Source organism: Vigna angularis, chromosome 5 (assembly GCF_016808095.1).
Source record: "Vigna angularis cultivar LongXiaoDou No.4 chromosome 5, ASM1680809v1, whole genome shotgun sequence".
NCBI lineage: Eukaryota > Viridiplantae > Streptophyta > Magnoliopsida > Fabales > Fabaceae > Vigna > Vigna angularis.
The window spans coordinates 12399105-12416383 of record NC_068974.1 but is presented as its reverse complement, the minus strand read 5'-3'; the positions used below and the strand labels follow the sequence as shown (position 1 = coordinate 12416383).

Here is a 17279-nt window from a genome sequence, read left to right as displayed (position 1 = left end):
CAGAAATAATTTCACACATATGTAATTAAACATTGAATGAGTAAAAGTTTGAAAATTTACTTCTTTTTAATATTGTTAAAGTTAGATCTAATCTTCTCTTTTGCACAATCCATCTCTTCATAAATGAAACCCATTGCGGGTTTTACATCTGAGTCTACTAATCTTAAGACCACCATAACATGGGCAACAACTTTCAAGCATGTGGAGACATTCTTCCAAAACCGGTTATCTAATACCACATATTCTACTTTTCTGCCCTTTTGTGAAGTTCCAAACTTGCTTATCTTCCACTCTTTAGAGCTAAACATGGTCAACAATAATGTCTTCAATTCATGAAGACAAGCAAGAGTTAAATAAGTTGTGGTAAATCTAGTCACACCTAGTCTTATCAAGTCTCTACCTTTACTGAACTTTTTTAACAAGAAAATCAACATTGATCTTCCGTAAATGTAAGTGGTAATCTTTCTTGCCTTCTTAATTGTCAATTCATGGACCTTTAAAATTTTTTCAAAAAATCTTCAAATATCATATCAATGTAATGTGTTGCGCATGGAGTCCAATACAATATTTCCCTCTTTTGCATCAACAACTCTCCAACTGCCTTGAAATTTACAGCATTATCAGTGACAACTTGAACAACATTTTCTTCTCCAACAAACTCAACAACATCATCTAATATTTTGAAAACTTTATCAGCTGGTTTTTATATGTCTAAAGTATAAAGAAAAATCGTCCCTTTAGGACTATTCACCAAGAAGTTGAAATAGAACGTCTTTTTTTATCTGTCTAACCATCAGACATAATTGTACATCCAGTTCTCTTCCACTACTCCTTATAATCCTCAAGGATTTCATCTTTTTTATTCATAGCTTGTTTCAACAACTTTTCTCTAATGTCATGATAAGATGGTGGTTTGTATCCAACTCTATACTTACCGAGCATTTCACACATCTTTGCAAATGTTGGATTTCTAATTACATTAAAATGAATGACACTGGTGTAAAAGAATTCAGCCACTTGAGCATCAACTTTTTCTTTGTATAATTTTTTCATCATTTGATTTATAGTTGCTTGGACTCCCCCTTGCTAGTAGTAGCAACTTTTTGTTTTCCTTTAAAACCAAATACCTTGTGTTCTCCTTCAAGACTCTCACTTTCTTCCTCGTCTTCACCCATATTTATCTTTCTTTTCTTTAATGATGCATTCTTGGCTTTAACAACTATTTTAATCATCAATTTTTTTATCTCATCTGAAACAGAAACACTAGGTTCAGAATCCTCCCTTATTCCAGCAAGATGGTGTTTAAATCAAATATATCTCCATTCACAATCTTTGAGCAATAATTACATTTCACTTTTCTTTCATTACCGTTAACGTCAAACCCATGATTTCATCCAATATCATATCGATCTCTCGGAGCATTTTTACTTTTACTTTTAGTGGATGAAGATGTAGTTGCATTAATTTTCATTGAATTTGATGCATTTCCAGACATGATGCTCTAAACTTTTTCACTAAAAAATCAATGGCAAAAGGACTCATTTAATATTAAATATTTTCTTTTACATACTAAAATAATAAAAAAAAACCGTGCCTACATATACGCACAATAATTTTTATTATAAAATCAGGACTTTATTTATATAATAAAAGTACATTATAATAAAAGCACACATGGTCACGATTTTCATTATAAAATCAAGATATCATTTATCTAATAAAAGTATATTATAATAAAAGTACACATAAAATGAGGACACCATTAATATAATAAAATATTATAATAAAAGTACACAGTGACATGGTCACTTCACGTCTCATCTCTTAAATTAAGATGTCATTTATATAAAAGCAGACAATGGTCACAGGTCAAGGACTTTTTGAATGATTACTAAAAACATTCAAAATAGGATATATATATATATATATATATATATATATATATATATATATATATATAATCTGATGGAGGTTCCAAAAACCTAACATAATCACATGTAAAAACATAGCTCTAGGAGGCTTTTGAAACAAATTTTTTTACTCACCATCACCACACAATGACGCCACACAAGAACTACGACAATAAGCACGTCGACGATTACGACGACGAACAAGGCGTGACCACGAGCAAGGCGAATGACGACTACGAAATGTGACGCCGACTGTGACGGTGAGTGCGAACCACGCCACCGGAGCGCGACCACGAGACCACGAACGTAGACAATGGTGGAGTGAAGCACAACGAAAAAGAGGAACTTAATCAGGTCCTTAAATACTAATCTCAACGAAATCTTCTTTGTTCGTTTTTACCTTTTTTAAACTCGTCAAATCGCGACAAAATCACAATTTATACGATATTATTGAGTTTTCTAACAAGTCCAACGAATTTACTCAGAAACCGAGTTTACTACTAAGTTAACTCGGCGACCATGACTAAGAACACAAACTCGTCTGAGTTAACGAGTTAACTCGAGAGTTTGATAACCGTGATAACAGGTAAATTTACAATTGTGACAATAGGATGATTGACCTCTTTTTGTTTAAATCTAATAAACTTATTTAATTTTAAAGGGATGATGTTTAGCATATTACAAAAACTTCATTAACGAGTAATTTTAACATGCATTAATATTGGCTTCTATTTATTTATTATTTCATAAAGTATAAGTATTACATATATATATATATATATATATATATATATATATATATATATATATATATATATATATATATATATATATTATATTATATTATATTATAGATGATTAGATATCTTATTTTTATTTTTTATTTATAGCCATTTTGTTATTATTTTTTATTTGTATTTTGAGTTTAGACTATATTTTCTTTATTATAAATAAAGTATTTTATATATTTTTTTTACACAAGAAAATGTAGTTATAAACCTAATTTTATTATGCTCAACATGATAATTAGATCTCAAGTTTTTTTTAGAAAAAAATTTGTTGTCTTTGTCACGATAATTGTCATCAACTTTGGAGTTCTAATTCAAACTTTTGATTACATGATTTTATCATCTTGTTTAGGTGACCATTTTGTCATTAACAACATCTTCATTAGAGCTTCCACGTATCTTTAAGAGTCTCTCAAAGTCATGCACTTGTGGTGTTTTTTGTTGTGTGTGGTGATGTGTTCTTGCTTCTCTTTAGTAGTGATCACTTGTGTTGAAATCTTCTCTTTTCTTTTCGAATCTAGTCTGGTTGTCTTGATTGAAAATTTATAAGGTTTCTCTTTCTTGTTCATCTGTCTTTTTTCACTGTTGTCTTTCTTTATCTCTCTTCTACCATTAATATGTCTGACTCGTTTATATATACTAATTATGTTAACGTGCATTTGTTTATTGATAAGTTAAATGGTCTTAACTCTGCGATTTAGACATCATATATTAAACTTTGGCTTAAAAGTTAAGAGTATGTTGATCATATTACTAAAACAATGATTGATATTGCTTTTATTAAAGTTATCCATTGGATGAAAATTAATGCTCATGCAACATTCTCAATGGTACCCTTCAATCTTTAAACAAAATTTTCTTCGTAAGACAAATGTTCTAAAGTTTGGGAACATGCCAAATTTTCATACACCAATAATCTTTTCAATGTTGTTGCTCCTTAGCATGAGGACTTTAAAGCTAATTATATGGGTAAGATTCATGCTCTTTTTCATGAATTTAATAAGTTATTGTCTTTTTGTCTCTACTTTTGTCCAAGAAATAAGCAATGGTTAAAGTTCTTCATGGTATTGGCATTACACGAACTTACTGATAAATATTATTATGTTTGTGATCAACTTTTGGTTTCAAGTGTTGTACCCACTTTGACTTCTACTTGTTCCACTCTTATGCGTGTACCAAGTAAACATATCAATGATATATATGCTTTTGTTGATGATTCATTAACATCTCAACATGATGATCTCAATCCTTCTTGTAAGTATGGAAAAGGGTGTCACAAGTGTGTCCATTGTGGTAAGCTAGGTCATAAGATTAACATATATTATGCATTACATGAACAAGCTCTTCAATTTGGTGTTGGTGTTTACACTGAACCTCCTTCACAATCACCTCATGTGGATCCTATTTTATTTAATATCATCGACAAATTATTTTATAGTAACTTTCTCAATGGTATGAGGATTAGCAACCTTCTTGTTCCATTGCTTCTATAGTATGCACAAGTACATTTTTTGTTGGTTTGACTTAATCTTTTTCTTTTGGTCTCTTGACTAAGGACTCACAAATCACATTATTGGTAACAAATCTTTGTTTTCCTCTTTATCCTCTCTAGATAATTTACCTTCTTTACAATGGTTGATGGATATAGGATTTTAGCTCAAGGTATTGGGACGATTAACCTTTTTCTATCCATTAATAATATTTTTTATGTTCTTAGGTCTCCTTTTAACTTATTATCCATTAGTCATTTAACATGTTCTCTTGACTATGTTATTTCTTTTACCAAACATGTTTGTTTACAAAATCAAAGTTTGAAACAGGTGATTGACACCAGATGTGAGTCTCATGGTCTTTATCATCTTCGCCCTTCTATGCATGTTGGCACACTTATAGAGTCAGTCTCTTCTTCGTGCTTAGTTAGGTCATCATAGTCTTGCCTAATTGCAGCAACTTGTTCCGAGCTTATCCAAGTTATCTAATTTGGTGTGTAAGTTGTGTCAATTAGGCAAGCATAGTTGTAGTTCTTTTTCTCCTAGTGTCTCCCAACATTCTTTGTCCCCTTTTGTCTCATTTCACTCTAACATTTGGGGACCTAGTCATGTTAAGTCTAATAATATTTTGCTACTTTTATTGATGATTCCAGATGTACTTGGTTGTTTTTAATGAAAAATCGTTCTGAACTATTTCATATATTCTAATCTTTTTTAATGAAATTAAAATTCATTTTGTTGTTTCTATTCAAACTTTACAAAGTGATAATGGGTGCGAATATATTTCCCATTCTTTTAAACAATTTATGGCTCTTATCACATTCTCCATCAAACTTCATGTGCTTATACACCTCAACAAAATGGGGTGATTGAGCGTAAAAATAGGCATCTTATTGAAACAACTTGCACTATTTTAATTCATGGCGAGGTTCCCAATATTTTTTGGGTGATGTTATTCTTATGACATGTTATCTCATTAATTGCATGCCCTCTTCGGTTTTAGATAATAAAATATCTCATTCTATTTTATTTTCTCATGAACCTTTGCATCCCTTTCCTCTAAAAGTTTGAGTTTACATGGTTTGTTCATAATTTTAGTTCTCTAAAAGTTTTTGGGTTTACATGGTTTGTTCATAATTTTAGTCTTGGTCTTGATAATTTATCTCTTCGATAACACAAATGTGTTTTTTATGATTTACTAGATCCTAAATAGGATACAAGTGTCTTTTTACTTTAAATGATGTCACATTCAATGAGTCTTGTTTTTACTTTAAAGGTCATTCTTCTTCTGGTATGTTTTCATCTAATATAGTCAATGATTTTAGAACAATCAATATTCCTTTTATTTTTGGTCCTCCAATTGTGCCTTGTCCACTACCACCAAATTCTTCTTCATCACCACTTCAAGTTTATAGTTGTAGACATCGTTCTCAACAACCACAAAGTGACTCAATTCAAGTGTCAACTACTTTGTCTCCTCTGACTCTAACAATTGAGTCTGATCTTCCAATTGCCTTGTGAAAAGGTATTCATTCTACCCGTAATCCCTCTCCGCATTATATTGCTTTGAGTTATCATAGATTATCTTTACCTTATTATTCTTGTCTTTCATCTATTTTTTGTGACCATTCCAAAATTTGTCAGTGATGCCTTAATCCATCGTGGTTGGCATCAGGTCATGCTAGATTTGTCCCATTATTGTCCAGGAAATATGTATTTGGTTGCAAGTGGATTTTTGCTCTCAAAGTTTGTCCATATGGTACTATTGATCGCCTCAAAGCTTGTCTTATGGCCAAAGGTTACACATAATTTTTTGGATTCATTTTTATGATGATACTTTTTCTCCGGTGGCAAATATGGCTTCTGTTCGTTTATTTATAATATGGATGCCCTTCAACAATGACCTCTTTAACAACTAGATGTAAAAACTATGTTCCTATATTGATATTTGTAAGAAAAGATTTATATGGAATAACCTTTAGGATTTTTTGCTTAGGGAGAGTCTTTTAGGTTGATATGTGGTCTTCGCAAATATTTATATGGCCTAAAATAGTCTCCTAGGAACTGGTGTGGAAAATTTAGCAACGTTGTTCAACAATTTGGTATGACTCGGTGTGAGACAGATCATTTAGTCTTTCATCATCACTCGAGTGTTTTACAGATAGTGATAATCATGACATCTCTCAGATGAAACAACATCTTTGCCTTCATTTTCAAGACCAACACTAGTACAAAAAAGGGCTTCAATGTCTAGCGTTCAATGTCATAAATGAAAAAAACTAATGTTAAAATTAATCGGTGGCATTGTTTGTAAATAAATGCAATAACTTAGACATCCGAGTAGATAAGATTACAACGTCATATACTGAGTGGCGTCGAAAAAAGGGAATTCTGGCGTCAATTAACACTGGTTTTCCCCATTTCAGATGTTATATTGTGGCATGGATCAGGTCTTTTGAGAATTTAGTAGAAATATAACATTTGGATAAACACTTTCCGATGTCCAAAACAAGATAAAAATCTCTTAAACACAACTCATTCTCAATATATTTCCCCTTTCCGCAAGAGTTTTCAAATCTCTTGTAACCCCTACATCCATTCACTAAAGTTTCCCTTCCCTAAAGAGGTTTCAAAACTTTTCAACTTCCAAATAGTTAATTTTCTCTTTAAATTTCTATTCGCTCCTTCATGTTCACAAAAGCTATGCTTTTCTTACTCATTTATTCATCATTTTTATGCATATTTTTTGTGACAAAGGAGTAATAAAAATTCAAAGACCGAAAGTTACTAGATTTGGATTTCAAACTGTTTTTTCATGTTTACACAATCTATGCTTGTCTTGCTTGTATGTTTTTCACATTTGTGCATAGGTTTTGTAATAATAGAGGTGCTTTTGAAATCCTCGAACAATTTTGACGTCGAAAAATAATAAATTCTGACATCAATTTGTTTAAAAGTTTTCCTGCTGAACATATTGTGACTTATGGTTTAAGTTTTTTGGAGATGTCTCATACAATAATATTTCATGACTTTTCTATCCTCCAAACCGCATTTTGCTATCTTCGAATTTCAAAATGCACCTTCATCTCCACAAAATCTATTCATTACTTACATTAATGCATATAATAGAAGAATTATTTGTTATTCAAATGTTGATTAAGTAGGATCTCTTTCTAATAGAAGGTCTACATCCAGATATTGTGTCTCCATTGATGGTAAACTTGATATCTTGGAAAGGCAAGAAACAAAGTGTTGTGACAAGATCTAGTGCATAAACACAATATAGAGCTATGGCCTCAACCACTTACAAGCCTGTTTGACTTAAACAATTAGGTAGAATTTGGATATGTTACTCAAATGACAATTATATGTGACAATCATGTTGCTCTTCTTATTAAGTATTGTTAGATATATTATCTTTATTTTATATTTATCTTTTATCTTTAGTTAGTCACTAGTACAAAAATATCGTATAACATCGTTGTTTTTTTGCCTTTGACGTCGAATTCAAGGTCAATGTCATATCAGGAGACGTTAAATTGACGTCGAATTTAACAAATTCAATGTTAATCAAATTGACATCAAATTTTTTTAATATTAGATGTTAAGCAATTTTTTTGGTTTTTTTAATTAATTGTAATCCTTTTTTACAACTCTATAAGTTCTAAAAAGCAGAAAAACAACAAATTTCAGTTTTTGGTATTTTATAAAGCATGAACTATGAACGTGTAGTATAGTATCAACAACAAACAACAATAACAAACCACAAACAAGTTCAATCAAACAACAACAACAACAAACAAGTTCAACCAAATAACAACAAAAAACAACAACAAACAAGTTCAACAAATAAGTTCTTTAGAACGAAAATGAAAACGAAAACTAACCTTCAAAAGGTGGGTTCCTCGGAATAAAGTGTTTCCACTAGTGAGAGAGAAAGCAGAATGCGCCTATGAAGGACAAGAACACGAAAATAATCGGTCAAAACAAACAAAAATTATACATAAAATAGTTAATTAATATGCATTTGTATCAAATGAAAGAAAGATTACATGTGATGATCGTCAAACTTCGTTTGAGAAAAGTTTGAGAAGAGAAGAGGGTCTCGCGTGCTAAGATAAAGTGAATGAATTTTCAATCTCTCGCTTAAATTAAAAACGGGAAACTTTTTGCTAACAAATAATACGTCGAAGCTCCTACAAAATTCGACATATTATATGTGGTTTAAAAGAAAAAAAAAATTAAAAAGGGGTTACTTTTTGGCTTATAGCTGACAAATAATACGTCGAATCCCTTACAGAATTCGACGTATTATTTGTTGTTTAAAAGAAAAAAGTAAAAAGAATTAAAAAGGGTGACTCTTTGGCTTCTGACTGAAAAATATTACGTCGAACCCCTACAGGATTCGACGTACTATTGGTGGTTTAAAAGAAAGAAGAAAGAGAATGACGCGCTGGTTTAAATAATTACCATCATAGAACGCCGAATTGAATATGGCTTCGATGTTTTACAATTGCATTTATTTACAAAAATGTCACCGATCATTTTTAACTTTGGCTATTTAGTGATTATTGGACGTTGAACGCGTGACGTTATACGTTATTTTTGCACTAGTGAGTTTGTTATTATTTCTTAATTTTGTTTTGGGCTTAGCCCATATTTCTTCTATTATAAATAGAGGACTCTATGTGTATATTCAACATAAGAGAGATTAATCTCATATATAATTTTTGTTATATTCAACAGTTATAATCTTGTCTTCATTACAGGATCAAACACATTAAGATTAACTATCATTTCATTCGAGAGAAAATTATATTTGGAGGCATCAAGATTACTGAGTTTTTTTTAACTTAAGTGATCAGTTAACAAATATTTTCACTAAGTTTTTTGCAGAAACCAAGAATTGACTATATTTGTATCAAGTTTGATACATACAATTTGCATGCACAAGCTTGAAAGATAGTGTTAGATATATTAGATTATTAGATATTTTATCTTTATGATTTATCTTTCATTACTTTATTATTATTCTTTGTACTTTGGATTTAGTCTATATTTTTTTATTATAAATATAATATTATTTACGAGGAAAATTAATCTTAAACTCAATATATACATATATATATATAGATATATATATATATATCTATATATATATAGATATATATATATATCTATATATATATAGATATATATATATCTATATATATATATATCTATATATATATATATATCTATATATATATCTATATATATATATATCTATATATATATCTATATATATATATCTATATATGTAACATCCCAAAAATACAGCAATAAACTATATAATAGAATAATTACATTTAATAATATTTCAGTTCAGTCTTACACTAAAGTAGAGCGAACGGCCATGGCCGAACGGCCTTACATAAAAGAGTTATAAAAGTAACTAAACAGGTTAAGAAAGTTTAACCGAACGGTTTACAAAACTCATACCGAACGATCAAAATGAAATCAAAAGGGGAGGTGATCGAACGACCACCTTTCTATACTAAACTACTGACCGAACGTCCTATTGTTCGGTTTCACTTCTACCTCTACCAAATTTTCTTCTTCCAGCGCTTCTTCCAGCAGCTCGTCTCCTTCTGCTCACATCCACGCGGATGATCATTCCAATGACAAGGACGGACGGACGAAACAAGACATGACAAGAAAAACACAGGGTAACCTTATGTAATTTAATTCATGCATAAAAAATACATTTCAACCAATTCAACACACAAGGTACATTTCATCATACATATCATACGAAGCCTATTACTCTCCGGACTGTATGAAATCTGTGTAGCTACGACGTTCGTGCACCCGGGTGATGTAGTAACTGGAACACCCTCATCAGCTGCCACCCGAGGTTAGTCCTATCTGTCCAAAGTAACCCTAAGGACTAGGACCTCCTATCGTTCCCACACATGACCTACTCCCCTCTACGTGAGGACGAGTACTCACGGAACATCAGGATGAACCGCCAGCTTAGCATAACCACATTCATACATTACAAATTCCAATATTCATTTATGAGTCGTTCCTCCCATGGAACGCTCGTCCATAACTCAACACATTTCATCTGTATCATATTCTCTTCATCTTTCATTAATAAGTATCTCATTTAACCACCTCGTATAGTGAGCAAACCCTAGAGGGTTTGAACGAACGCTCGTATTAGGAAGTTTAACTTAAGGATATGGAACGAGTGCCTAGTGTAAGACCAAACACTTGTTTAGGACAACACTTGGTATGAGACCAAATGCTACTAAACTTAAAGAGAAAAGGCTTGATAATTATACCTAGATACTATTGGGATAGTGTTTAAGAACAACTACAATATACAATTATATATATATATATATATATATATATATATATATATATATATATATATATATATATATAGATACTTAAATTTATAACGGGACACCAAGACACAGCTATACTTGGCCGAACGCTCAAGCATAGTGATTCGAAATGCAGACGCTCGTCCTCAAATAAGATTCTTCCCAAATGAAAGAATCCACTTCTAACCAAGTTTACTCGAATTACTGAACGGTCAAGGACCTTTCAGTAACGAACATACACTTTCTTAGGGAATTTCATATTAGGGTCATTTATATTCCAACTCATTTCTTACACATAGTTCATAACTTTATACATTCATGTCAAAATCAATTTGCATACTTCATACAATCCATAACATAGTAAATAATCATATTCATACTTTATATACATTCAATCACTCAACAACATGCATTCATTATCAACGAACGTACAACGAACCTACAATTAATAATGATTCAGACGCTCAACAACTCTTCAAACTAAACCAAACAACATAAAATTAATAATGATTCAGACCAGATGACAGCATGCAACCAGAACTTGGTTTGCATGTACCAGAAAACGATCGACTAAGATAAGGAAACTTATCGGTTTCAGAACTCGAAACTGTTCGGTTCAAAATGAAGCTCTGGACGCCGGAAGTGTTTCTACGGTGCCTGAACGGTGATCGGAGAAGAGAAATGGTGAGTTTTCTTAGAGAGAAGGGAGAACTTTTAGTGAGAAGGAGGAGAAAATGAGAAGTTCAGAGTTTTTGGGGAAGAAGGGTGCATGCAGAGAGAGTGAGACAGAAGTTTCAGAAAAATCAGTTTTGCTTCTCACGTCAAAACGAACGTCCGCTCATCTGCTGACACCTGCCTTCCACTATCTGATTTCCAAATCCTCGTTGCTTGACACCTAACGTCCGTTCAGAGGGGTTTTGGGTGTGTTTTTAATGAGGTCTGACATTCCCCCTAACTACAAAAATTTTCGTCCTCGAAAATTAAGACTTACCCGAAAATAGGTGAGGATACAAGTCCCTCATAGCATCCTCCACTTCCCATGTAGAGTCGCCAGTCTTCTCGTCTCAGACCACTTTCACCAGTCGGATGGCTTTCCTCTTGTAGTACTTGGTGCAGTTGTCTTCAACACAAACATGTTGCATCTCCAGCGTTCGGTCTTGACGAAGATGGACGTTCTCTAACTCCAGTATATGAGAAGGGTCGGCTATATACTTCCGGAGTTGAGAAACGTGGAAGACTGGATGAAGATTGGATAACTGAGGAGGCAAGGATAACTCGTACGCCACTGATCCGATTCTCCTTAGGATTTGATAAGGCCCGACGAACTTGGGAGAGAGATTCTTGGGACAAACGACTCTGCCTACTCCAGTGGTTGGATTCAGTCTAAGGAAAACATGATCTCCTACAGCGAACTCCAAAGGCCTTCTTCTCTTGTCAGCGTAGGACTTCTGTCTGCTCCTCGACGTCTTTAACCTCTCTTGGATTAACTTCACCTTCTCCGTCGTCTGCTGAATAAGCTCAGGTCCAGTCAACACCTTCTCTCCTTCCTGGAACCAACATAGTGGCGTCCGACACTTCCTCCCGTAAAGAGCTTCAAAAGGAGTCATTCCAATGCTGGACTGGAAGCTGTTGTTGTAGGTGAATTCCACCAAAGGTAAGATTTCGTCCCAGACGCCCAGGTGGTCCAGTACGCACGTCCTCAGCAAATCTTCAAGCGTATGGATAGTCCTCTCAGATTGCCCGTCTGTCTGCGGATGATAAGCTGGACTCATTTGGAGTTTGCTACCCAGCTCACTTTGTAAGGATTGCCAAAACCGAGATGTAAACCTTGTGTCTCGGTCAGAGATGATGCTGGATGGCATTCCATGCAAACGAACAATCTCGTTGATGTAGAGTTGTGCAAGCTTCGTCATGGACATCTTCAAATTAACGGCTAAGAAGTGGGCGCTCTTCGTCAGCCGATCCACTATCACCCAGATGGAGTCGTGATGCTATCCCACTTCCATTCAGGAATCTCCAACTGTTGTAGTAGACCGCCCGGTCTCTGATGCTCTGCCTTGGCTCGTTGACAAGTTAAACATGATGCCACAAAACGAGCGACGTCACTCTTCATTCCCGGCCACCAGAAAGACTTCCTGAGGTCTTGATACATCTTAGTCATGCCAGGATGCATGCTAAGACGACTATGATGTCCTTCCTCAAGAATGATCCTCTTCAGCTCGCCATCGTTAGGAACGCACGTCCTATCTCTGTAGCGTAGGAGACTGTCCGTTCCAGTGTAAAAATACTTTGCTTTGTCTAAACCGAGCGCGCTCAAGATCTTCACTAAGTCTTCATCCACTGACTGCTTCTCTCTGATATGGTCAAAGATATCACTGGATACTCTAAGGTTGCAGCATCTAATACTGTTCGGTGTTAAATCGAACTGCAACCTTAAGTCTCTAAAGTTTTCCACCAAACTCAGCTCTTTGACCATCATTGCCGAGACATGAACTACCTTCCTACTTAAAGTGTCCGCTACAACATTCGCCTTCCCTGGATGATAGAGTAGTTCAAAGTCATAGTCCTTCAAGAACTCAAGCCACCTCCTCTGCCTCATATTCAACTCCTTCTGATCAAAGAGGTACTTGAGACTCTTGTGATCACTGAAGACTTGGAATGTAGATCCATACAAATAGTGCCTCCAAATCTTCAATGCAAAGACGACCGCTGCCAATTCCAAGTCGTGTGTAGGATAGTTCTTCTCATGGATCTTCAGCTGCCGAGAAGCGTACGCGACTGCCCTCTTCTCTTGCATGAGCACACAGCCTAAACCTTGATGAGAAGCGTCACAGTAGACTTCAAATGGTTTGGTCATGTCAGGAATGACCAAAACTAGAGCGCTCGTCAACTTCAGCTTCAGTTCTTGGAAACTAGCTTCACACATATCGGTCCACGCGAACGGGTGGTCTTTTCTGGGAGTTAGCAGAGCTACTATCTTAGAAAATCCTTAAATAAAGCGCCTATAGTAGCCCGCAAGCCCCACGAAACTTCGGACCTCAGTGACCGAACGCGGACTCTCCCAATCCAACACCGCTCGCACCTTGGCCGGATCTACTGAGATGCCTTCAGCAGAAACTACGTGCCCCAAGAACTGTACGTCCTTCATCCAAAACTCACACTTGGATAACTTGGCGTACAACTCCTTTTCTCTTAAAACGCCCAGCACCATCCTTAAGTGTTCTTCATGCTCTTCACAACTCTTGGAGTAGATGAGGATGTCATCAATAAAGACAACCACAAATTTGTGTAGATACGGTCGGAAGATGCGATTCACGTAGTCCATGAATATCGCTGGTGCGTTCGTTACACCGAACAGCGTTACTACATATTCGTAGTGTCCGTAACGAGACCGGAAGGCTGTCTTCTGGACGTCCCCTTCCTTAACCCGAATTTGATGATAACCGAACCTCAAATCAATCTTCGAAAATACAGTGGCTCCATGTAGTTGATCCAGTAGGTCATCAATTCTTGGTAAGGGGTACTTGTTCTTGATGGTCAGCTTGTTTAACTGCCTGTAGTCAATACAGAGTCGAGAGCTGCCTTCCTTCTTCTTTACTAAGAGAACAGGCGCTCCCCAAGGTGATGCGCTCGGCCTGATGAACTTCTTATCCATCAAATCTTCAATTTGCTTCTTGAGTTCAGCCAATTCTGCTGGCGACATCCGATAGGGCTCAATAGAAATGGGTCCTGCTGTCGACACCAAATCAATAGTGAATTCTACCTTGCGAGGGAGAGGTAGTCCAGGTACTTCATTCGGAAAGACGTCCGGGAATTCATCCACCACCGATCGTCCTCCACTCAGCTTGCTACTGGACGATCTTTCGTTACTTAATTCTTCACACTTCTCGTCCGCGTACGTCATTATCAGATAACAGCTCGCGCCCTCCATAATATCTTCCCTTAATTGACCGAGCGTTACTGAAAACTCTTCTTCTTCTTCATTCGGAAACACTAACTTCTCACCACAATCTATGAGAATGCTATTGGCAGCCAATCAATCCATTCCTAGAATCACTTCTAAACCTTGAAGAGGTAAGCAAATGAGGTTCACCTTATATCTACGTCCCTCAACCTCAATAGGACATCTAACAAAAATCGTAGACGTCCTAACCTCACCAGCCGCTGGGGTTGACACCACCAAGTCGAACTGCATCTCGCTCTCAGCTAACCCCAGTTTCTCAACGCACGCCTTCGAGATGAAGGAGTGTGTTGCTCCCGAATCATACAACACACAGCAAGACATTCCATACAACAAGCAAGTGTTGGTGATGAGTGTACCTGAGCTTGCTGCTTCAGTGCCCGTTATAGCATACATGCGTCCAACCGCTTGTGCTCGGCCACCTCTTCCTTGTTGACCTCTTCCAGCATTTGGTGGCCTCAACACTGCTCGTCCTCCCATGTTGCACTCGTTCTCCACATGCCCGCTTCTCCTACAGCGAGTGCAATATTTTGTTCCCATCAGTTGAGGACACGACGATCGATAGTAGGGCCCCCCACACTGAAAGCACTTCAACATTCCCTGCTGCCCAGACTGTTCGACAGCACTCACTGTTTGAGTGTGAGACCCACCAGCATTTGAAGGCAATGTTGGACGAGCGTACAGCGTCCCCCTTCGATTAACATTGTTCCTTGAAGATATGGGTCCTCTTACTGCTTGTTGTTGTTGCTTCTTCTGTTGTTCCATCTCTGCCACATTCTTCTTCAATACCTTAGCTCTCTCAACCATGGCAGGAAATGACCTAATACATAGGCTGGATATCAGTAGCTTCAAATCACTCCTCAGTCCATTTTCAAACTTCCTACACTATCATTCTTCACTGGTCGCCATAGTGTTAAATCTCACCAAGTGTTTGAATTTGTTGGTGTATTCTGACACGGACATTCCACCTTGAACCAACTGGAGAAACTCTACTTCTTTGGCAAAACGAACGCTATCTGGGAAGTATTCTTCATAAAACTTACTTCTGAATACTTCCCATGAAATGGGACTTTGAGCGTCCGCTAATATCGCCTTCATACTCGTCCACCAATGACTGGCTTCCCCAGTTAGCAGATACTCAGTGAATGTCAAACGATTGTCGTCCGGACACCTTTTGGCATTGTAGATTCTTTCCATGTCGCGCAGCCATTGATCTGCCTCATCAAGAAGGCACTTTCCATTGAATTTGAATGGGTGATGCTGTAAGAAACTCTCTAAGCTCCACTCGGTCGGATGAGTAGCATTGGAAGTGGACGCTCCGGACGTGTTCCTTGTGGTTGCGATAATTTCCATTAGCTGTCGCTGGGTCGCTTCAGAGTTTGCACGAGCGGCTTCCAGACTCTGCAAAGCGGTCGTGTTCTGATGTACCCAGGCAGCGTTCTACTGCTATAGAGCCTCTATTACTGATTCCAACAACCTGGTGTTGTCGGATGCATCACGTTCGGTAGGTTGAGGAGGAGGTCTTGGTGCCATTTGTTCTCTGAGAAGCAGAGAAAACAATTGTTAGTTAAGTTCAGAGAGTTTAAAATAACTCATCAAACGAACATTAAGCACACAGCAAAAACATAGTGTACTCATAACCTACAGTGTTCCTTAAGGAACAAAACTGCTCTGATACCACTAATGTAACATCCCAAAAATACAGCAATAAACTATATAATAGAATAATTACCTTTAATAATATTTCAGTTCAGGCTTACACTAAAGTAGAGCGAACGGTCATGGCCGAACGACCTTACATAAAAGAGTAATAAAAGTGACTAAACAGGTTAAGAAGGTTTAACCGAACGGTTTACAAAACTCATACCGAACGATCAAAATGAAATCAAAAGGGGAGGTGATCGAACGACCACCTTTCTATACTAAACTACTGACCGAACGTCCTATTGTTCGGTCTTCACTTCTACCTCTACCAAATTTTCTTCTTCTAGCGCTTATTCCAGCAGCTCGTCTCCTTCTGCTCACATCCACGCGGATGATCATTGCAATGACAAGGACGGACGGACGAAACAAGACCTGACAAGAAAAACACAGGGTAAGCTTATGTAATTTAATTCATGCATAAAAAATATATTTCAACCAATTCAACACACAAGGTACATTTCATCATACATATCATATGAAGCCTATTACTAGACTGACTGTCTGGACTGTATGAAATCTGTGTAGCTACGACGTTCGTGCACCCGGGTGATGTAGTAACTAGAATACCGTCATCAGCTGCCACCCGAGGTTAGTCCTATCTGTCCAAAGTAACCCTAAGGACTAGGACCTCCTGTCGTTCCCACACATGACCTACTCCCCTCTACGTGAGGACGAGTACTCACGGAACATCAGGATGAACCGCCAGCTTAGCATAACCACATTCATACATTACAAATTCCAATATTCATTTATGAGTCGTTCCTCCCCAGAACGCTCGTCCATAACTCAACACATTTCATCTGTATCATATTCTCTTCATCTTTCATTAATAAGTATCTCATTTAACCACCTCGTACAAAGATTCATGAAGATTCCAAATAACGAACGTTCAACTCGAACTCAGAACGAAACTGAACACGTAAAGCGAGACCGAGAGATCTCAAATTTAAGAATAGATTAAGGCTAATGGGTTGATAACGGGTTGAGAAAGATAACGAGTAGAGTCATGTATCACCAGAAACGAATGGAACGAATGTCAATTACAACAT

At 36.2% G+C, this 17279-nt stretch overlaps 2 protein-coding genes across 2 annotated transcripts; both read right to left on the bottom strand.

Annotated features, from left to right (window-relative positions):
- Positions 1-12534: 12534 nt before the first annotated feature.
- Positions 12535-13491, bottom strand: LOC128196633 (uncharacterized). The gene is made up of 3 exons (XM_052878124.1): positions 13212-13491; positions 12806-13100; positions 12535-12700 (listed from the first exon to the last, which is right to left on the bottom strand). Exons 1-3 carry the CDS (start codon positions 13489-13491, stop codon positions 12535-12537), a joined length of 741 nt encoding a protein of 246 aa, XP_052734084.1.
- Positions 13492-15414: 1923 nt separating this feature from the next.
- On the bottom strand, positions 15415-15879 carry LOC108339227 (uncharacterized). Its single transcript, XM_017576367.1, has one exon. The coding sequence runs from the start codon at positions 15877-15879 to the stop codon at positions 15415-15417; it is 465 nt and encodes a 154-aa protein (XP_017431856.1).
- Between the last annotated feature and the right edge of the window lie 1400 nt (positions 15880-17279).